Below are 24121 nucleotides of genomic sequence, written 5' to 3' on the forward strand. Positions count from 1 at the left end.
ACAATAAATACACAATTTACAATTATGGTGATAAATATATATTCTGATCGACCCCTAGGCCGATGTGAGGGCACCGCAGAAAACGGGATGTTCTCTATAGAGAACGCGTTGAGCGGGGACTTTACAAGAGAATTTTGAATGATACAATGTGTGTAATGAGTTCTGCACGCTTCATATGCCTGCACGGAAGATGCAAGAGTAGGTATACAAAGCGATTTAAGTTGTGGAAGTTAAAATATGACTGGGGCAGTGACTGGTGTGTTAGCCTTTTCCTTGGGTTAACCACTCGTCGTGTGTCTGTGTGTATAATAATTTTACTTGTAACTGCTGTACATTCAGAGGCTGCCATTCATTTAAGACAATTAACTAAGACTATACACATCAACTCTAGCCTTAGCCTAAGTTAATAAAAGTATACGAAATCATAATCTTTGGCCAATTCTTAGACGTAGCATTTCCTTAGCCTAAGTTAAAAAAAAAAAAAAGTATACGAAATCATAATCTTAGGCCTGTTCTTAGACGTAGCATTTAAAGCCGAAGACTGACGAGTCTTCATCCTGAAGTAAGGTTGGGGAATCGCAAGCCTGACTCCTGCGGTTTCTTTAACACTTCTTATTGTTTATAGTAGCTGGATACATTGTTAGAGCAAGCATCTTACTACTAGTTGGGCCCCTTCCATAATTATTCCCTTCTAAAACTGGTCCTTAACTGTGTTTCTTTCCAGTCTAGAATCACCTCTGCGCTATGATCGGTTTCCTGCGATACAAAAGTTTATTTAAGACAACAGCCTTGTGCCAAACAGCATGCAGTCCTTAGCCTACACCTAGACTATTCTGCACTCGTCCATAACTTAAATGTTACCCAGCACAGTTGACCTTGCATTACATTCATAAGTGGCATTTAACTTAAATTTTGACATTTTCATAAAACTCATGGAAGAATATCGCACACCTCTTGCGGATGGTGATACAGTTGCAACCAACATTGCTCAACATGGTGTAACTTACATAACATTACCATAACAATTCTTAGTAATTTGCTGTTACATCAAAAATACAAAAGAACACTATTTTAAGTGTTATGGCAACACGTACCTTATCAACTAATACAAGCGCATGTCTTTTACAAGGGAGAAACACTGCATTTCAAATGCAAAACGACGGGATCGAGCTGTAACATACCTTTCCAGTCTCGCGTCGTCGTACACGTCTCGAACAGTGCGATTTGTATTTGCGCAACTACGCAATTACGTATGCACTCTTGATGATCATAGACAACTTCAACTGCAAGTCTTGATAAAATGAAAACAATTCGCTTTTCCAGCACATCAGTTACGAGGACATTAACATTAATTTTAATGAGGGATTTCCATAATTACACATGTGTGCGTATGTACTTGCGCGCCGAGGAATCAAATTATTCAACATAATTTGCTGAAATGACAGTTCCACACATTTACCAGGTGGTGTTTAGTTGTGTCAAAATAAAATGAAAAAATTATTGTAAAATAGTTATGATCGTAAAAATTCTGGTCCATTTCTTGGCTACGGGAAAAAATAATTTTGTATTCGTCACAGAAGAAGGTACTTAAATATTCGTCTATTCTGGACATATGTTTATTGTTATGATCATCATATCTGGAAAAACATCTCGAACAGTCGATAATGTTTCCTAGTGGCATTGTGACGCCCTGTATTCTGTTCACTTTTTCTTGAAATCTCCGGCCCAAATGCCAGGATAAACTAACCTATGTGTGTGTGAGATGGTGCGCACATATGTCCCAAATGTTTATTCATATCATGAAGAAGGTTTTCTTTATATTGTGTATACATACACACATAGACAAAGTAACTCACCTAAACCCATATAGCTTTATGAATAATGTGATTTACGCACACACCCCGTGTTTGACATTTTTAATAAAGGGTCTCAAAAAAGGATAAAAAAAAAATGCCAAAAATGATACAGGAATCGTCTCTGGATAAACCTCTGATTTGCTGGCTAAATAGCTGCAAAGTTAGTAAAGGATGTTAGCTTGACGTTTGCGAGGTAAGTCGTATCTGAAAATTCTTTCACTTTGCAGCTTGGAGCGTTTTAACATTTGTAAAAATTGAATTAACTTTTAATATTGTGTTAATTAATAATTAACCCCTTCCATGCGTGAAATATTGCGTTATAATACTCAGTGTTCATATGTTTGCTGGTTAGATGTCCTCTGAATCTCGAGAGGTTTTGACGTCCTCTGAACATCTAGTGTTGACATGTACATTGGCTGATCGCCCGACAAACACAACAATCTGATCCGCGAAAAATAGGTAGGGAAGCGACTGACTGATGATTTTATGCCTCTCGGATAACGAGTTAGTATAGTAAATTGAAAAAAAATTACCAATAACTTGTGCCCTCATTGACAATTGAAATTCCTTGAATCTATTCAGTAAGCATTTTTTAGCCTCTGCTATTCTTAGGTATATTGTTGGTAGGCCTATTGCCATGGTTTTGCTTGTAATTATTGTAATTATATGTGTGGTTATTGTAGCGTTCTGTGCTGATTTTTGACTAATGTTCTTTAATTTGGATGTCTAGAGTACACTATGGGTGAGACCTGACCTGTCGAGTAGGCTTAGGCCAGCTTGACCTGGCCTGTTGATTTATGTATATCTTTGCGTAACCAGACCACTGAGCTGATTAACAGCTCTCCTAAGGCTGGCCCGAAGGATTAGACTTATTTTACATGGCTATGAACCAATTGATTACCTAGCAACGGGACCCACAGCTTATTGTGGAATCCGAACCACATTATAGCGAGAAATTAATTAAATTCCTTCTAATTCTTCATTGCGGCCGGAGACTCGAACTCAGGGCCTAACGAGTGGTAGGCGACAACTCTACGGGCTCGCCCAACGAGAAACCAACCTAACCTGTTGTGTGTGTGTGTGTGAAACCCGTCAGGAGGTAATGCCATCAGTGCACCTCACTCGGTGCACTGTAGGCATCACTTGAGGTTCTTGGCAGCATCCCTTCGGCCCCTAGGGCCCAGGTGCAACCCCTGTCATTCCTTTTTTCTGTACCTCCATTCATATTTTCTTTCTTCCATCTTACTTTCCACCCTCTCTGACAGTTGATTCATAAGTACAACTGCAAGGTTTACCCCAGTTACACCTATCAGGATAACTCTGCACGGACTGCCATGTTGTTGTTATGGAATGGTTCCGCATGCGCAAGTCATGAGGGAGCCATATGTTCAAAAAGGGATTGGTTAAGGAAACCTGTTAAAAAGGAGCTATACTGACCTAACGTACCCCACCAAAACCTCCCCTATAACATTGCGCATGCTCAATTGTATTCCAGGATGGCCAGCGTACAAAAACATATCAATTCCGATGTTAATTACAGGTTAATTACAGTCGACCGCCAAAAAGTAACAGTAAATTGTTAATAAGGAACCAAAATACTACAGGAAAAGTAAATTTCCAAGGTAATATCCGATGCGGTGCAACCCCATAGTTCTACCCAAACTTTTTTGACTGTCAATTTCTGTTTAAGCTTTGAGTGACCTCATAGGTCCAAGCACTTGGCCCTTGGGCCTAAATTCTGCATTATGTTTTATTCTGTGTTTAGTACCGGTTCATTGGGGATGAACAAACAGTAAGTGATACCTCGATCTTATGTACTTTGAGTCGTGGTAATTCACAGACACAAACTTTTCATTTGAACATAACTAATTGGCATGTGCAATTTTTTCACAGACTCAACATTTGTGAAATCCTCGAGAAACACTGCAGAGGTGTTTATGTTTAATTTTTGAAGTAATTTATAAGTTTTCATGCTTCTATGTGTAAAGTCTGTATGAAAAAGGTAGTATTTTTATTTTTGTACATGCATAAACATGATACAAAGGTAATTACGGCAAGTGCAATTAGTGTACTTTTACAAGATGCGATAACCATTTGCAAAGTTACTGCATTTTTCAAAGATGATACCCCTGCAGCAAGTGTTTTATTTAATTTTTTAATTATTTTATAAGTTTTCATGCTTTTAAGTGTAAAATCGGTGTGGAAAATTTGTATTAGTTATATTTTTGTACATAAATATGGTACAAAGGCAGTATAGTCACTGTATATACAATGCCTATATGTATTTCTCTCTCTCTCTCTCTCTCTCTCTCTCTCTCTCTCTCTCTCTCTCTCTCTCTCTCTCTCTCTCTCTCTCATTCTTAGCACACACATATTTTTACAGCTTTTATTTCTCTGTACATCTTTACCTGTGCAATACATAATTTTAAATAAATTGAATTTTACTTATATTTTCCACGAACATTATGTGTATGTTTTCTTTATTGTATTGAATTGTACCTTCATTATGACTGTGACTTATGAAGTTTACCTAGTGATGCAGAGAAAATGTCTTTTACTCTGTGAGTGAAAAAGAAAATGGCATCCCATGAATTAGGGGTAACATGAGCATACATACGTACCGACTGTAAATGCGCTAGTGTGGCAAATACAGTGCCCATTACAATACTGTACTCTATTTTTAAGTCAACTATTTATTTCTTTTTTTAAGGTTAATGTATTAAGCTAACTTTTAAGTGTAATTACATTAACATTAATTTCATTTCAAAGTTAGCGTAATACTTTGGGAGCATGATTAGGGTCATATTTAGTGTTTAAATTCTAGAAATAAGCATTTATTAGCATTTTTATTGACCGTACCAAACTTAGGCAAATCCTCGCCCTATGCGAGGGGTTCTGGAACCTAACCTTGTGTAAGTTTGAGGTATTACTGTAAACAAAAGACAGTAAATATCATAAACATAAACAATAAACAGAAACATAGATTAAAATATAAAAGGCGGTAAATATTCTGGTAGGCGATGGGCAGGAACCTAGCAGCTTTAGGCTAGTAGCCTAGTCTTCAGTTTTACCTTAGGCTATATACTACATTTTTGGTGGATCACAGAGGGGAGGCTTCTGGGGGGTTTAGTTGGTTTGGTGGCTTCAGCCTTTTAGCTAATCAAACCTAGAGCACTGTAAATTAAAGTAGGTAAAACTGAAGACTAGCCACAGCCTAGTTTCTGCCAGTCAGCCACCTTAATGTTTACTACTTTATGCTTATGTTTTTGTTTATGTTTATGCCTTTTGTTAATGTTTGTGATATTTGTTTATGCTTTTATGTTCATTCCCAAGGGGGCTGGTACTAAACATGGGTCTGTTTTGCACATAAACTGATATCCTACTTACCAATCCCGAGGGGCATGGTAGTAGTCTTCAGTTTTGCCTTAAAATAAGTAATGAGGTTGTGGCCTAAGCAACCTAGGGTGTTGGGTCCTTACCTGGCTGGTGGCTTCCTCCCTGGATAATCTTAGACTTCATTTTAACCTAACCTAACTTTACCTCATATTTAATCTCGCCTATAGAGCAGGCTTACTTGAAAATGGGTGCATAGCCTTCCTTGAACTCCCCCTCATCTTGCTCAGAAAGTGTTCAGAGGATAGGCTACATTGTAATCAAACATACTTTACATAGGCCACAGCTTCGTGTTTGATGGGAGGATTTTGTCCTTTCTGGATCTCCCACTTTATCATACCCAAAAGTAATTGCTTTTCTTGAGTTTTGGATGTTGGAGAAGGATAGTCTGATGATCTTGGATATTTTAAGTTGCCAACAGCCTGTCATCATTTTAGACAGAAAAAATGCAATTAAAAAAGAGCTGTATGAAAACTTATATACCTTTTAATGTGACCTAGGGAGCACATCTAACTTGACTTATTGCATCCATTATCACCGCCTCTTCCACATAGGTCTGTTGCTACCTGAGTAGCAAATAGGAATGTCCTGCCTTGTAATATTAACCAATATTTGTGATAGACTTTTAAGTCTAGACCTAGTATGGTATAGGCTGATCATATTCAGATATTAATTTACTGGTGTGATTCAGGGTGGCATTCTGTCTCCTCTGTTGTTTTTATTGGGCATAAATTACGTTATGTGAAAGGTTAAAAGATAAATGGATATGGGTATACTCTGGGGAGAAATTGGGAAACTTCTTGACATTAGATTATGTTGATGATATAGCTTTGATCTGCAAGGGACCAGAAAGGATGCAGAGAATGTTGGATTGTCTAGTGAGCGAAGGCTGAAAGGTTAGGCTCTTGACTTAATGTGCAATGGTTGCCTAGTGTATATGGCCATAATTATTTTTTGTAATTCCTGATTATCATCCATCATTCAGTGAATCATTTCTTGTGGCACCCACAGGGATGCATAGGGCCTTGATGAACTCACGGCACCACATTCTGTCCTGGGCTAACTCCTCGAGATCTCCCAACACTCATTTCCTGCTTCCCTCCTCATTGTCCTCAACCATGTCTGCTCTGGCCTGCCTCTACTTCTTCTGCCAAGGGCAACCCACCCTGGTGTATCTCGCACTATTCCCTGTCTTTTATACACATGGCCAGTTACTTCCAGCACAAGAACGTAACATACTCATCGACCGGCTGCACCCCCATTACTTCTCTAATTCTGCTATTTGATATCCTATCCATCCAATTAGTTCCTAATACTCTTCTGGGCAACTTATTATAAGAATTTATTATCCGAAGTCACTGTACTGTACCATGACTCATGCCCATAAATCAAAATACTCCTACTCATTGCCTTTCTTATAAATTTTGATATTTGTATGTACAGAAAAATTGCAATTATTCCAAATATTTTTAAGCAATCCTATTACCTGATGAGACTTTTTTTAATCTTACCATAAATTCTGTGATCAGAGAACCATCCTTATCTAAATAAGTACCTAAATATTTAAACTTACCCACTTGCTTTACAACCATGCCTTCAGTTAGACAATCCTGTGCATTTTCAATATTCATATTCATGATTTCAGTTTTTCCACTATTAATAACCAAACCAACCTTTCAACCTTCGCTCACTAGACAGTCCAACACTCTCTGCATCCTTTCTGGTCTCTTGCAGATCAAAGCTATATCATTAGCATAATCTAAGTCAAGAAGTTTCCCAATTTCTCCCCAGAGTATACCCATATCCGTTTCTCTTTTAACCTTTCACATAACGTAATTTACAGCCAATAAAAACAACAGAGGAGACAGAATGCCACCCTGAATTACACCAGACTTAACTTCAAATGGATCACTCAAACAACCATCAACCATCATTTTACAAGATGTGCCCTCATGCATGTTCATAATAACCCTCACAAACTTTCCGGTATTCCATAATGCCTCATCATTTTTCCCATAGTCCATCTTGAAATACTATCAAGGCCTTTTCAAAATCAACAAAGCAAAGACTTGATGGAGTTCTCATTTCATTAGCTTGCTGCATTAAATGCCTAACTATGAAGATCTGATCACTGCAAGCCTGTCCCTTTCCAAAACCAGCCTGTTCATCCCTCAGAGTACCATCAACCACTGGCTCCAACCTATTCAACAGTACTCTATTGAAAAATTTTCAAGGTCATGGATGACAAAGCAACTCCCCTCCAATTAATCACACCTACTCAGATGTCCCTTTTTTGGAACTTAAATGATCACACCATTCTTCCAACTTGATGGTATTATCCCTGTCACCTGTATCTCATTGAATAATATCTTCAAGACAAATACTAATATACTGTATCCTCCTCTACTTTAAACATTTCTGAGAATAACCCATTCTCTCTTGGTGCCTTATAATTCTTTAACTGTTGTATTGCCTTACCTACTATTTCCAGCCTGATCTCACCTTCATCAATATTTAAATCTTCCTGAGTAGGTGGTATATCCTCTTTTGGGGGACTGGTATATTAAGAACTGTCTCAAAATGTGCTTTCTGTCTATTTCTGATTTCAACATTTTTGCTTATCAGAAATATTTTTACCTGGGTGTTTCTTTCCACGGTTTAATATTCTGTAATTCCTAATGACTTCAGACAAAATTTCCACCTTGTACTGAACTTAATAAGGCAGATGCAAAGCAAGTGAAAATTATACGGTATTTTGTTTTTATTTCTATTTCCTTATGGTCAACTATATTCTTTTGGTCCAGGTGACTGCATGAGGCTGGTAGCTGGCAAGGATTTTCAGTAAAAGTTAATACAAAATTAAATCTCTTCCTACTGTATGTTAGTCATTAAGCTTCAGGCCTGCCAAGTTTATATAGGAAAATCCTTTTCAAATCAGGTTTTATCTTGTGATGTAAGCAAGTGCCATTTCCCTTTGTTTTTCGTGCTATTAAGGACAGGCAAAGAAATAGTAGTGTTCAGAGTGCCAGAAGGTGTGTAGAGGCAGTCCCTGGTTAATGGCGGGCGCGGTTAATGACGATCAGGTTTTATGGTGCTTGTCTAGCGATGAAAATCTGCAATTTTTGGTGCCGAAAATCGCCGATTTCCGCTTATCGGCGCCGATAACTGGGTATGGGGGCCAATACATACCTAACAGAGGTGCCGATAGCCGAAAATCAGCACTTTTCAGCGCCGATTTCAAATCACCGAAAAAGCCTGAAATCGCCGATTTTGGTTATAACGATTTTCGGTTATCATCACGCCCCAGAACAGAACCCCTGCCGATAACCAAGGACTGCCTGTATTGTATCTTTTAAATTGGGATCAATATAGGATAGGCTGGTAGAAGTCACTTGACTGCCTAGTTATGGAATTGTTCTTAACCATTGTTAATTTTCCTTTTTATAGCAGATTTGTTCTGTTTGCTTTGTCTTTTTACAGAAAATTTTTGAGTGTACTGGAAATGCCCCTAAATGGTGCATGTTGAATACTGTGCCCTTATCATGAAGTAATATCATCTGTTTATGACGAGATAGAAAGCATTTCAGCATGGTTGTTTCCATACCTGTTTCAGACCATGACAGTAATAAACTGTCATGCAGACCTTGCAAACATTGGCGATACAGATTGTTTTTCTGTTTTAAGCTATTTGTTCTTCACAAATACTGTACTACAGTATGGCGTGTATAGCTCAGCGGTTAGCTGTTACAATACTGTATATGGACAATATGGGACTACTACACTCGCATTAGTAGTCAGAGGAGTGCTATGCTTTTAACTATGGAGTGTCCCAGTGCTTGGCATGAAAGCCTAAATTTCATAAATCAGTCAGTCTTGATACTGCTTGTGCTAGAAGAGACAGTTGGGAAACATGTCCATTATAGAAACTGAGATGTTCTAGGTATTTTTCTTTCATAAAAATGGAAGGACATTTTTTTATTTGTACAAGTATACTAGTGGAAGAATAAGCATTATTTAGGATGTTTACCTAATATGAAAGATAGCTTATATCCCCACAGCCATAGGTGAGGTAGCTTATATCCCCACAACGATAGGTGAGGTGGTATAAGCTATCTTCAGCAGCTGTCTTAACAGTAGTTAGATATCCAAGTAATGAATTTTATTTTGAAAAATTATATTTTTTGTACTATTTATTCTTAACTACTGTATAAGGTTTATATTCAGGCAAGTAGATTATTGTAAGTTTAGTCAATTTGTCTATTCCCTGACCTAGTCACCATGGTATGCAATTTATCTGACCAAAGTTCTTTCTTCCTCATAAGCAATAATTTTATATTTAAATATCTCTGTTCATGAGACTCCCATTGACTTTTGATTCAAAACGTGCTGGAGTTATACTTACTGCTATTGTCTAGTCTCTTTTGAAATCAAAGACTCAAGTACTGTACAGTGTTGCATTTTATAAAGTGACTAAGACATCTTTATTTTTTCAGAATGGTTTACCGACTGTTTTGAGGGTTATTCACACCGAAGAGTAAGCATGGAGGTAAGATATATTGTATATGGTATATTCTTAATTAGTAAATAGAAAAATTAGGTGATTATTGTACATTATCTCCAAGTCCCAGTTTGTGAGGTGCATGGGGTAGATATTTCAAGTTACATAATACACTTTGTAGCTAAATTAAATTTCCTAGGATCTAGGTAAGAAATTTTATGTCGAGATTGCCCTTAGAGAAATATCAGCTCTTATTATTAGTGGTGATAAGTCAAACCTGTTTTGAGGATTTGAATTGGTGACATGTGATTTGCCTTGCCAACTATATATCCATTCATTCACTCTACATATATCTGTGGTTTCCCCCATCTCCCTTCCCATCCAGCTGTGAGTAAATATTCAACTTCCACCCCAGAGGCAGTTAAGTAAAGTATGCATTACGAGATCTTAAGCAGAAAACATCATGGGGGAATAGATGATAAAGACAGCCTCCTCTTTGCGGTTTTGAGCTGCAGACGTATGATTTGCCAGACCAATACTATACAGTATTCATATCACAGAGGGAATAAAGCTGTAGAACCAGATATGCTACTGCACTCACTGCTGGTGCAGCAGGGAGTGAGTACAACCACAGATATGGGCATGATAGGCCAGGTATGATTCCAAAGTACAGTACTGTACATGCAGTAGCATATCTAATTCCTCTCCGTAGGGGGGTAGCGCCATCATTGCACCTCACGTGCGGTGCACTATAGGCTTAACTGAAGGTTCTTCGCAGCGTCCCTTCTGCCATTAGCTGCAACCCCTGTCATTCCTTTTACTGTACTTCTGTTCATATTCGTTCTTCCATCTCACTTTCCACCCTCTTCTAACAATTGTTTCACAGTGCAACTGTGAGGTTTTCCTCCAGTTAAACCTTTGCAACCTTTTACTCTCAATTTCCCTTAAAGCTCAGAATGACCTCACAGGTGCCAGTGCTTAGCCTTTGGCCAAAATTGTATGTTCTATATCTAGTTCCACACCCTTTATTCTGTCTGTCATTGAGTGGATGTACTGTTGTTCTGATGAATCATATTTATCCTGAAAATTTTAAGTACAGTAAACACGAAACAGCAATATAGAAGAGTTATCAGAACAAATTTTTTTTAGTTTTTTGTTTTTTCATCAAGAGCATGCCTTTTCTCATCTTCTCTTGTTTAGAAATATTAAAAAATCTTAACTCTCCTGTTACTGAGATTCAGTTTTACACAAAGCTAGTCACTGAGTTATAGTATTACATTATTCACTTTGCAGTTTGATGCTAAGAACTTGCACTTGGTGTACTGTTAACAAGTCTACAGCATGCATCTTCAGCTCACCCTGTTGTATCTCTGTCAGTTGTGTCATAACTTTCTATGTGCTATAGCCTTGAGCTTGTTTCATAAAATCACTTGATTTGCACACCCAACTGTTTGTCTAAACCCACCCTAAGCCAGTTTTCATCTGTGTCACCTCCTCGGACAACACTTTCCCAGGGCTACTATTCATCATAGTTTCCCTGTAACTCTTGCAGTGCCATTTTCACTGTATTTTTATCTTGATATCATATTCGTGCTGAAATTGGTGCTAGTTAAACAATAAATATTCCTCCAAATATGCAGAAAGGAATACAGGCAGTCCTGGTACGATGGTCCGGCCACGGCGTTCAAGGATTCTGACTCTTTTCAAATATATTCATCAATTATTTCCAGTTTCTGATGATGTTCGGGTTACAACACTTACGACGCCCCTCCGACGGAAGAAATATGGCTGTAAAATGGTAGAATAATCAAAATTTAAAGTTTTTTTTTATGAAAAACTCAATAAAAATGCAGTTTACATCGTTTTTAATACACCCGCAGCATTAAAAGTAAGGTTTTCTTAGGATTTTTGACGATTTTCGATGATTTTTCGGATTACGACGATTTTCGGCTTATGGCGCGGCATAGGAACGGAACCGTCGTAAACAGGGGACTGCCTGTATCTGAAAATGTTTTTATTCTTTTGAATGCCAGAGAAGATATTGGTACTGTAATTTTAGCAGATGTTAAAGAAAAACCAAAAGATTTGTGTAACGGAAAGAAATCGTTCCCGAGGTATTTTAGTATACAAGGAAGTTATCCTTACTGTGAAATGGCTTCAGTTAGATGATGACTGAGGATATGGGTAATTTTAGCTGATGTTAAGAAAATACCTCAAAAGATTTTTGTTGATGGAAAGAAATTGTTACCGAGATATTTTAGTATACAAGGAAGTTATCTTTACTGTGAAAAAGTTTCAGTTAGATGGTGACTGAAGGATATAGTAAGCATCTCAAATAATTACAGACTGAGAAATTGTGACACATTGGTTTATTATCATGTTGCACTATATCTACATATCATTAAACATTAGACTTCAGGTTTGATCTTTATTTTGTTATCAGCAGTCTTATATGTTTCTTCATGACAGGATAACGGTGCAGACATAGGTGAAGCTCTAGATGGTCTAGATGATTTCCTTCAAGATGAAAATCTCTTTCAAGACTTGGAAGATCTTGGAAAAGTACTTGATGAACTCAACGAGGCTGATGATGGTGGAGAATCGTCAGATGCTGGAGAATCTAGTGGAGCCTCAAAAAGGTAAATACCAGATTAAGAGATTCAGACAAATGTTAATTCAAATTGGAAATTATTTTTACAAATTACAGACATTTTGAATGGAGATTCCCCTGTTCACCGATATGAAACTGTGCCTCCATGTTTTTATTGATTGTCACGCAGAGCAGTGTTCTTCAGAAATGAAGATCTTAAGTAAATTTTTCTTCTTCCAAACTGAAGGTTTCCAGTAATTTTACCCTATAAATTCTCTCTCTCTTTCTCTCTCTCTCTCTCGATCAATCGATCGATCCCTTCCCCCTTTCTGTAAGCTGGTCAGCTTGATTACATTTCATGAAGATCCTTCCTGAAATGAGGTGTACTTATAAAGGCAGTACCTTGATAGTAAAGACAATTGCAGGTGATCAACAAACAGTAAACAGGTGACAGTGGTGGAAGTATATTATTCAGGTTCATTCAACATTTTCTTGCTACTACTGCCTGAAATCCCCCAGTCCCAAAGGTGGTTGCTGGAGAGAACAAGGCATGTAACAGAAGTAAGGAATCTGGTAGAGCTGTAGTGTTCTGCAAAGGTTAAAAAAAAAAAAATTGAGAGACATAGGATGATAGGTGACTATATGAGGGGACAGAGAGACCTCCATTGTCTGTAGTCACCAACTCACCCAATCCAGATTTTGCAAGTTTACGTCAAGGTTTGGGCTGGACCAGAATTCAATAGAAGACAGATTCAGTCATGAGAATGGTCATATGCTATTCATACAATTGGGTAGTCTGAAGGCACGAGTCATTCTAGGAGTTTGTGGTGAGGAAGATGATGACAGAAGTTTTCATTCTCCTTTCGGGCAACACCATAGCCTTCGAATATGTTGTCTTCTCCTCCCAACTAGTTTTGCTCATGATTGGTCTTTCTGAGACGTCTTTACTGAGTGTTGATCTTGTGGAAGATTTTTTATATGGACATCAGGACTGTGCATTTTTTGCTTTCCCAAGAAGACTCCAACACCAAAACTTGACTCTCTTTGGAGGGAATCTCTAAGATCTTCAAGAGGTAGTTACTGAGGTACAGCTTTGCTGTTACCTCTTGCCATCCTTGCAACTCGCTGTCATTTTCCCTTACCCTTGGAAAGAAGTGCTTGCCCTTAACCCTCCTTTGTTATGATATCCTTGTACTCTTCTTCCCTCCAGAGGGTTCAAGGAGTCTGCAACCTTCAGGTAAGTATGGGTAGTAGATTTCCTTGTATAGAAGAGAAGCCTTAATTCTCCTTTGTCTGCAAAGGATCACAGAAATATTTCAATGTCACCTAGCATACTGATGGTTCCTCTATATAAGTATCCTTGTCCCAGTCATGCATTCTTCCCTGAAGTTAGGGCCAGTTCGCAGATTATGTATCATGATTATTTTTGTTTTGCCTTTCCATGCCTGCAGCTACTACTCACTCATTCCCTTTTGTGAGGTATTAGAGGGAATCTTAGTCACCCTTACTGAAATCCCATGCTTGCTGTTGGAATCTCCAGTCTTTTTGCAGAGAGAGACGTTGATTTTGTTTGGTTTAGCACATGGGTTCTGAATCACACATATGCTTCAGAAGAAACTGAGGTTTTAGTTATGCAGGGCAGGATCCTGACTGACAGTCTTCCTTCACCCTTGTACAAGGGAATGCCTTAAGCTCCTGGACACCTTCCTAGCCTTTTGGAAGTTGCTTAATTATTGTGTAGCTTTTTCCAGCTCCTTTGGGACAAGCTTGCATCCTGCCTAAAGTAAATGGTTGGGTTTAGGTTAGGAAAGAGATGCTTTGGGTTTGGGTCTCATCCCTTCCTCTGCCCCTTCCCAACTGTAAACAGTCCAGTTCGTGTGTATGTATGGTGATGTGGTGAATGCTGGAGAACTACACAACCAAACACTTTTCCAAAAACGTAGCTGTGTTCTTTCCATTCCGTCCATAACAGAGGCACTGGGTATGTTTATAATGCTGTGGTTCATCCCCTATTGCTATTTACTGATGTTGATTTCCCATTCTCTAATTGGGAATGACAAGATTTTCATCGATCTTACTCTGAGTATAGTTAGACATGGTGAACTAAACACAAGAAGAACTGCAAGAAAGGATTTTAGCATGGAAAGGAGCCATAGAAAGGAAAGGATTGAAAGTGAACATTGGAAAGACAGAGGTAATGGTTAGTAGTAAAGAAGGTCATGAAGAAGTAAACATTCAAGTGGAAGAAGGTACAGTGCTCAAACAGAACAATGAGTTTAACTACTTGGTATCAGTCATAACAGAGGAGGGAGCTACCGAGAAAGCAGTGGGACAGAGAGTGAAAGAAGCATGGTGAAATTGGAGAGAAGTAACTGGAGCTGTTTTATACAAGAAAATGACATTAAGGCTCAAAATGAAGATTTATAAGACAGTTATCAGGCCCATACTATTATATGGGGCAGAAACTTGGGCGCTTGAGAGGGAAGAGGAGGGACTGTTGGAAAGAACCGAGATGAGGATGGCAAGATGGATTGCTGGAATATCACTACTGAAAGGAGGGAGAGTCAAGATATAAGAAGAATGTGTGGTATATGTAATGTAATTTGAAGGAGAAGGCTAGAGAAACTTGTCTGAGATACTATGGTCATGTAATAAGATGAGAGGAGGTGGATCCAATCAAGAGAGCTAAGAACATGCCAGTGATTGGTGGGGAGGAGTGTGGGGTGGCAGCAGATCAGATGGATGGATGTGGTGAGGAGGGTTATGAGTTATATGGGACGGGGGGAAGAAGATGCAAGGAATAGAAATAGATGGAGAAAGATGACTCGAGTGGTGTACCCTGCTATACTGGGACTATCAAGGTCGAAAGAAGAAAAAGAACTAAATTCTGGCACAGCCTATGCATCCCATGCAAGACTGTATATTCAGTTACAGGAGTCAGCCCTATGTTGGTATTCTACATGGAATATGACAGGTCTAGGGGGATTTTTGACTGTTCCTTTAGTCTTTATGCTGTAACTTCAGACTTCTGGGGCATTTTCCTCAAACTTTTATTTAAAAAGTGATGTCTTTATTCTCATAGGAATAAATAGCTAATTCAATATAATTGTATTCGTCTTAGATATACAAACCATTCCTTTTATCAAAATCTTACCTCAACCCTGCACAGTCCCTTTCACCAAAGGGAAAAAGTGATGCGTTACCAACACGTGAGTCGGTGATACCCCACCATTTACCTACCTGCTACCAATTAACCACTGCGTTATCAAGCTTCAGTGACCATTTCCAGCTTGTGTTAGGAATACTACTATTTAAAAGGTTCTGGTTTGTATAACCAGGGAAAAATATGAGTTATCCTAAATTTTTCTGTTCAGTATTTTAGTAGTCTAGACACATTAGTAGTGAGGTTCTTATTAGTCTGAAACCCACTTTCAGTGAGCTGTATTTGTGGTGTGACCATCCTGCCTTAACTTAGTTATCTTTGAAACTGGGAATAAAGTGTCTAGGGCTTTTGAAGACCTTGAATGTCAGCTAATGGAAATGATGTTTGTTGTGAAACTAAAAATGAGATACCATTAAAAAACTGTTTAGAATATAGTCTAGTTGAATTATGACATTGTTATTTGTGATATATTTACATGGACAATATAATAACATTTTTCCCCTCTTACAGAGATTTTGAATTTGATCCCGATGAAATGCAAGGCATTGATGACATTCTGGGTAGTTCGACTAAAACATCACAAGCGGAGGAATTGGAAGATGGGGAGATTTCAGAGGTTGATGAGAAGAATGAATTGAAAGAACTCAAGAAAAGGAAAATGGAAGTTATTAACAAAATGAGAAAACTAGTCAAACACAAGATACAGTTGACAAACCAAAGAAATGATTTGCTTTTGCAGCTTCAGAGTAATACACAGCTTGATAAAGTCACTACCCTGCTGAAAGAGAATTCACAGCTTGTGAAAGCAATATCTAATCAGATCTTCAGGATGAATCCTGAGATCAAAGTCCTTAATGGTAAAATCAAAGAGTTGGAAGCCAGTATTGGAGTCGAGACTGATGATAGTAAAGACCAGAAAATTGAGCCTACACCTTCACAGGATTTCACAGCATCAAGAAAAGACTTAGAAAATATTGAAAATTTCTTCAATAGGTTTTCTAAAACAACAACTGTCAAAAACAAGAATGAAGTGGAAGGGGTGAAGGTAAAGAAGGAAGAGAAAGGAGATGCTATCAGAAGATTTATTTCCTTAGATGAAAGTAGTGGTCCAAGCAAAATTTCGTCTATGGAGCCAAATAGGGACACAAGTGGTAAGTCACTGTTACCATCTTCAAAAGCTCATAGGTTAGTGTTTGATGAGAGTAAGATCAAGAAGATGTTTGAAAAAGCTTGTGAAATTACTGAGAAGAAGCAGGCATCATCATCAAACACTTCAGGAGGTACTTCTCGGTTTGTTGAAAAAAAAGTCTCCAGTGACTTTGACAACAGAAAGGAGTCACCTTCAAATACAAAGAAATCTGCTGATTCTATAGAAAACAGTATTGATAAGAGATTAAAAGAGATAAGAATGCAGAGTTCCAAAGTTTCTCCCAAAATAGACATGGTAGATTTGACTGTTGGGGACCAAGAAAAGCCTAAACGGAAAATATCACCCATACGGGTAGACAGAGGGAGAATATCTCCCATACGATTAGATAAAGGTCATTCACAGTCAGATAGTCTTGAGAGGCAAAGTAAAAAGAGGAAAAATACAACTGACCAAGGTTCTGTTGATCCTAGCTTAGCAAGTATGAAAGTCAAAAACACTGAAAACCCAGTTGCAAGTAGCATTTCAAAATCTCTCCTAGAAAGACTAGGATCAGTCCCTGTCAGGGAAAAAAGCTCTCCAGTTACCCTTAATGAATCAGGGAATGGGGAATCTGATGGTTATCACCCTGATATCATATCTAGTACAAGAGAAGTACATGGAGAAAGGAAATCTTTTTGGTGTCAGTGCTGTAACCGTAGTTTTAATGCAATGCAGGCGTACATCACACACCTGGAGTCTCCTAGGCATCTCAGAGTTGCAGTGGTAAGTTTGCTGTACCTTTGTAACAATTTAGTTATGTTAAGAATCTTGTACAATTTAGTTATGTTAAGAATCTTATATATTGTACCTTTAAGGGATGAAATCTCTCATTTCTGTGTCTTACACAAAGTACCCTTCAGAATAACAGATACTGAAACCCTGAGTGTGCAAAAAATAATTCATTCAAATTTTGTGAAGTTGAGTTATTATAAAGTGGATTACATCCAAGGATTTGGAAATGCAGGTTGTACTAATTTTGGTTTTAGTCATAAAAAATTAATCAGTATTTTATGTTAGGTGTAGATTTGTTAATCAGCCAACTTACTAAGTTAATATCCTTTCATTTTCATTCATTTATTTCTCATAGAAGGCAAATAAGCTATTCTCATTTGTTCAGATTTTCTTGTTATCCACTACCTTAAAAGGTTAACATATTGTACCAAGGACACTTGTAGTTTTAGGATTGTTATACTTATAGAAATAGGTATCCATTGCCTAAGGAGTTCTCTTATGTTTGTTTAGGTTTTATTTCTGTTTGTGCATGCAATTCTGTCACAGAAGCAGTACTAAACCCTTCTGATGGCTTTACATCGCTACATGAATCTAGAAAATAAAAAAATAACTGCTGACCCCACAACTTCTGATTGTATGTTGGAATCAAGTCTGAATCCATTGACTTTTGAATTGATGGATATCTCAGAACCTGTATATGACAGATGAGTTTTTCTTGGTATTCAACTTTCATTGTTAACTAAGGAAGCATACTGACAGAAAGGGAGACAGAGAGAGTTGCACCTTGATAACTTCTTCATCTCTTAAGGCAGTGTCTAATCATTATCAATGATGCACTTTCATTGTGTTATCACATCACCCCCATGTTGTAATTTTAAACATCTCTTTGGTCAGCCATGTGAGAGTTAAGAATGTAAGCTCAGTGGTCTGGTTAAACTATTTATTAACACAGTAAAGTGTTAATCATCTTTTTTGGAGTGATTATTAGAATAGAAGCCACTTTTTAAAAAATGTGTTAAGTAATATTCCATATCTGATGAACTAAACAATGATGATCTGAAATACAGCCCTAGTTATATTATACCCAAAAAGGCAAAAGTAGTCCATTGATGCAGTTTTTATGTTTACAGATACCTTTATTAGCCTGTGACCTCTATAATATAATTTAAACTTCTCTTTGGTTGAGTTGATAAAGTCACATTCTAAATAATAATCAGTGTTGTGAGAGCAACACAACAGTGAGCAGGACATCAGATGTGGACTAGGTTATACTGTGCTGTGCCTGAAAATATAACACTGTTGCGATGACATAATTTGTATATACATTTTAGTTCTTATGAACCCATTAAATGTTATAGATGGCCTAGCTTTGTAGACTGAGTTTTGCCCTTTCCTGAGTCCTTTGCTTGTTTAAGTGTTTTGCTGTTATCACCAGTACAAAGTTGAGGTTACTTTTGATTCTCCATTTTTTGTTTCAGCTGTTCATTACTTCATGTTATTTTTGTTTTTGTTAGTACAGGAGTACAGGTGTTAAGATAATTTGTATTTTTATTGTGGTTTTTATCCTTCCTTTTAAATGTGCTAGTGTTTGGGTAATAATTTTACTTTATCTAATCCTTGGCAAACGTGTGGGCAAGGGTAGCAGGTCGTGCAGTTGGGTTGTTGTTGGACAAGGACTGCATTTGCAGTACCCTTGTGTAGGTGGCCAGACAACAGTATTCCCCTCAACAGACACTTCCAGTGTGTGTGGGTTGAACTGTTGATCACAGGTCCATCTATACTCAGAAACGAGTGTATAAATGCATCTGGTGGCACAGTCGTTAATTCTTCTGACTTTTCTCTTTGCGCTGCATGCAAGACTATGAATTCTCAAAGCTCATCCATAGAGGTTTCTGTTTCTATGATGCCACCTCATCTCATCAAGAGCTCTCAATAAATGCTTACCATATCCAGCCTCAGCTCCCTGTCTTCTAGCCTGAAAAAGTTTTTACCTCATGGATGTCTCCCTCTCTTGGTAATCTGCCTGTAACTCCATGGTGAGTCTCTTGTCATGTGCTCCTTCCATTTCTACTTTAACTACTCCTGCTCTTCTGCCTCCTACTGTTCCACCTACTCTTTCCTCTTCATTGGAGTTCCTTCATTCAGCAATGTTTCTTTCTTGCCTTCTCAGGATGAGTTGGTGCCTGTGTTTTGGGACCAATTTTTTTTATTTTTTTATTCATCCTTGGATGGTTAGGTCACAAACACTGCCTGCTCCCTTGCTGCCTGTGTTTATATGCTTACTGCTTCAGTGATTTCTTTTGACTGCCAACTGTTTGTGCCTTCTGTGATCTCGCCCATGTAGATGAGTGCTCCACTATATGTGACAGCTTCTGCCTTGGCTACTGTCATGTACACCCCTGCCTTTTGCACACCCGCCCCCCTGAGTACTCTATTGCACCCTTGTACTCAGCTGCTCCTTATATTCAGTTTCGGTGCACCTAACTGCTCCAGGATGCCTGTATATTCATATATATATACAAAGGGTAACATATTTAATTTGCTGCTTTGGCATACTCTGCTGCTTCAGTATACTTACCACCTCAGTTTGCTTGGCTGTATGGGGTACTTGGCTGCTCATTTATCCTTGGCTAGGCCCTTTTGGGTGCCTTTGATCATGGTGTCTCAGAAGTCTGCTGCCTTGTCAATTGGAAATCCTTGTTTGGAAGCTGTTTTATTTCCAAATGCCCCAGCCTCATCTATGTGAAATCATCCTGAAGCTTTTGTATTCAGATCCAGTTGGTGTGAATCTCAAGCAGACTTGCCCACACAGGTAACTGCATTCACCTAAGCAAAGCCATAACTCCTAGGACTGCTTTCCAGTTCATTCTAATAAGTGAGGCTCTCCCAGAACTTACAAATGTTAGTTGCACCACCACCCTATTGTTTCTTAATTAGCTGTATTTTCCACTTATGTACTTCACTTTTTTGTTCCTTCCCTCCAACTCAGCCTATGTTACCAGCATGGTACAAGTGCAACCCCCTATCTCATACTCAGGCCAGTCATTTACCTGATATTCCTTGAACCCTTAAAAGATTCTGTTTCAGTTCATCCAAGGACAGTGTATTACTAGGTGAGGAAACTGCTGAGGCTTTGCATTCGCTCCAGGATAATACTTCCTGTATGGGGCCCTCAACTGAGTATGTGACATTTTCAACACAGTCCCTTTCAACCTCTATGTGATGTAAAAGAAGTCATCCATACTCTACATCAGCTCTGCTCCTCCTCACGATCACACAGCTCCAAGTTGCCATTTTGGTCTGGTGGTCAGTCCAGTCCCTGTATACGTCACCAGGTATATAGGTAGCTAAAGATGAGTTTTGCCATCCCCTCTCATCTCATCCCCCTGGTCAGCCCTTGCCTTTAGATGTTTTGGAGGGCATGTGAATCCACTGATGTAGAATCTGAGTCTTGGAGGTTCCTCATGGTAGCAACATCTTTCTTTTTCATGAGATTTACCTCTCTAGCATAGTGAAGATGTAGGTACTTGATGACGAGGCCTCCATGTATCAGAAGGGAGTCATTCAGGAGCTTTGCCTGGAGAAGTATGAGTTTTATAGTTGACTTTTCCTCCTTCTGAAGTACAGCACTGTTTTATGAAGACCAGAGACCAATTATTCATCTCAGCTACCTTAAAAGGGGATTTCTTTGCGTTGATAGATCTGAGGGATGTGTACGTCTGCATTCCAATTCACCTAGTTTCCAGGAAGATTTTTCCAATTTGAATGGCAGGGCAGTGTGTTCCTGTTCAGACCCCACTTTTTTTCTGGTCTGTGTACATCTCAGGTCATCACCAAAACACTTGCTCCCATGGTTGCATGGGCTCAGCATCTGGGCCCGAAGCTCTGTCAATATCTGGATGGCTGGCTGGTCTCGGTTTCACTTAGGAACAAGTTGAAGAACCACCCACAGCTGCTTCTGCTTGTGCTGATCCTTGGGCCTGCAGATACCCCTGAAGTATGATCTTTTTCCACACAGGTAGTGTAACTAGATATGCATATTAACACAGGAGTTTCTTCATCTTCTACTTACAGCCAAGTGTTGGCAGATCTTGATACCATTAATTGCTGTGCACCAGGCAGTGTGGTGTGTAGGTTGACTCAAAGATTCCTTGCTCAAAACTCTGGGTTAGGCTTATACTTGCTACATAGGTTGATCCCTAACTTCAGCTTAGTCTTAGTAAATGGGTAGTCAGAGACACCACCACTAACCCCACTTGGAAAATTGCAAAACAATGGGTCCGTGTAAGTGTTAACTGTCAATACTTGGCTTAGAATTTGTGCAAGAGCCCATTATGCTTTCATGCCAATCTACAGTATTATGCTGTTGTGAAATGCACAGAATTTAGTTGTCTGGCTAGCTTTTTAGATTCATTAGTAATGAAAAGAAACTTGAAGAGGTGCCAAGGATGTGTCATTGCATAGACTATAACCTAGGCTGAACCAGGTCAACTCTACTCTAGCCTTTTGGTTAATGTTTAGTTTTTGCATCGATCTGTGTGTTAGATAAATTAAATAAGCAAAATGAATTTAAAGTTTCATTAGAAGTATTTGGTTACAGCAGTTACTAGGATTGTGTTAATGCATATTTGCCACTTATTGGTTAAGGTTTGGGAGAGATTTTTTTTCCAGACTTTAAAAGTTGACTTGTGTATTGCAATTTATAATAGGTCTTCTGGTTTTGCTGGAGGAGTTGGTTCAAAAATCTCAGTTGCCATTGCACATACCCCTTCCAGTCACAGTTACAACCACAGAGGACATCCTCCATGATCTTTATTTGTGGCAAGATCAGCAGAATCTGCCGAAGGGAGTTCCAGTGATATCACCCAATCATAACTTCAAATGTTCTCAGACATTTCAAATGAGGGTTGGGGTGCCCACTACGATTTTCAAGCGAAAGGGGTATGATCTGGGCCAGGCAAATGGAGTCACATGACCCTTTTAAGAGCTACTGGCAGTCTTCGTAGGCCTTAAACATTCATGACCATCAGTCATGGCTTACACCTCCACTGCCATAGTATACCTGAGAAATCAGAAGGGAATGAAGTCAATCTCTTTGCTTGCTTGCAATAGAGATCTGTGCCTGGTCAGAAAGACATGATTTACCATCATGCTAACGTTTGTTCTGGGAGTTCGCAGCATCTTGGTGAATACTCTCAGCAGGACTAATCAGATCCGAGACAGGTTCATGGTAGGTTTCAGACATTGGCATATTCTCGGATGACTCCCATTGCTATCTTTTTGCTACAGTAAAAGTGGTTGCCGGACATCCTAGATCTCATGGTGGACTTGAGTTTTTCCTGCTTTGAAGCAGCCTTATTTCCATCAATTTCAGTTACCCATAGTCACTACACCCTTACTGCCCTTTACCAAATGTGATGAACGGTGTTCTCTTTCTCGTTCTCTTTCTCAAAGTCTGTGTTCCTTTCTAGACGATTTCTTGGATTACCCAAGGAACATTTAAGAAACTTTCAGTCGTTCTGCAATTAAGGATTATTATTCAGCCTTCCTCTTTTTGTCTTTTTCCCATATGGCCTAGACTTGTTGAATGACAAAAATGCTTCTGCTGGAGATAGCCTGCTCTGCCCAGTAAGTGCTATCAGGATGTGTCTCCAAAGGACTGAATCCTTTAGGTCTTTTCTTTTTATCTGTTCCTTCGCATTAATTGTTAAATTCTTTGTTACAAAGAATTCTAACCCATTAACTTTGTCAGGCATATTTCATTGGGTATGAAAGAAACCCAATTCGACAAGTGCCATTCAGCTTCATCAGGCCACAAGGTGATGCTTTACTCATTCCTCTGGGCATCTTGGTAGCTTATAGATGTGGTTCTGGGTTTCCAAGTTAGTAAAGTCTCATTACCCTCTTTATATGTTTTAGCTGGCAAATGACACTTTGCCTTTGAGGTACTGTGAGTACTCCCAACTTCCCATTTTCAGTGTTTTTACAATATGTTTCAGTGATTTCCAGTAAATTTTAGCAATTTCTGTAATTTCCAAGTTCTCATAATTCTTTTCAATTTGAATTTGTAGTTTGAGGTTCATTTTTCAACCATGGCTAGCATATATTGAGATGGTTTGTTCACTCAATAAATATTTTTGATTTTGTGAAGGATTAATGATATAAGTGCATCCATATTTCATATTTTCTTATTTTAGTTATATTTGGGTAGTATTCCCTGCATGATTATCTTTAGGAATTAACTCTGCATCAATCATGCCTCAGCATACTTGTCGAGGCTGGATGAGAAGTACTTTAGTACTTTTATGTCATCCTTAGATAAGGGTCCTCATTTGCGTTGCCCTTTGTATAGTGGCCAACAGTAGCCTGATTTAAGGTATGTTATGTATAGGAATTAGTCCTTGAGCCAGTGGCATTTTTACACCCAGTGGCAAGCTGATGAGCATTGTACTTCCATTTCTTCAGTCAGCTATTTGTTGAACTTTGCTCTCATCACTCTGTGACCATGGCTTTGAAGTCTTGAGTATCCTCTGGTTAGTTTTCCTCCCCTGCCATGCCTCCTCCCAGTGTCAAGAGCAGTCAGTGTAAGTGGCCTAGGCTTTCCACACCTGAGTAATTTTCTCCCCTATGGATGTCAACCCCCCCTCCCATATTCTCCCAGTTACTCTTGGAAGGAACCTGCCTGTCTCGTTATCGGCCA

At 38.7% G+C, this 24121-nt stretch overlaps 1 protein-coding gene across 1 annotated transcript in view; it reads left to right on the forward strand.

Annotated features, from left to right (window-relative positions):
- The first annotated feature begins 2201 nt into the window (after positions 1-2201).
- LOC136828025 (uncharacterized) overlaps positions 2202-24121 on the forward strand; it is a 33286-nt gene continuing 11366 nt past the window's right edge. The window contains exons 1-4 of the mRNA XM_067085663.1: positions 2202-2315; positions 9743-9795; positions 12217-12386; positions 16011-17412. Of these exons, the coding sequence (XP_066941764.1) occupies positions 9790-9795; positions 12217-12386; positions 16011-17412 (1578 nt within the window). The 5' untranslated portion in view covers positions 2202-2315; positions 9743-9789. The remainder of the gene's footprint in view (positions 2316-9742; positions 9796-12216; positions 12387-16010; positions 17413-24121) is intronic.

The sequence above is a fragment of the Macrobrachium rosenbergii genome, chromosome 42, assembly GCF_040412425.1.
Source record: "Macrobrachium rosenbergii isolate ZJJX-2024 chromosome 42, ASM4041242v1, whole genome shotgun sequence".
Classification (NCBI taxonomy): Eukaryota; Metazoa; Arthropoda; class Malacostraca; order Decapoda; family Palaemonidae; genus Macrobrachium; species Macrobrachium rosenbergii.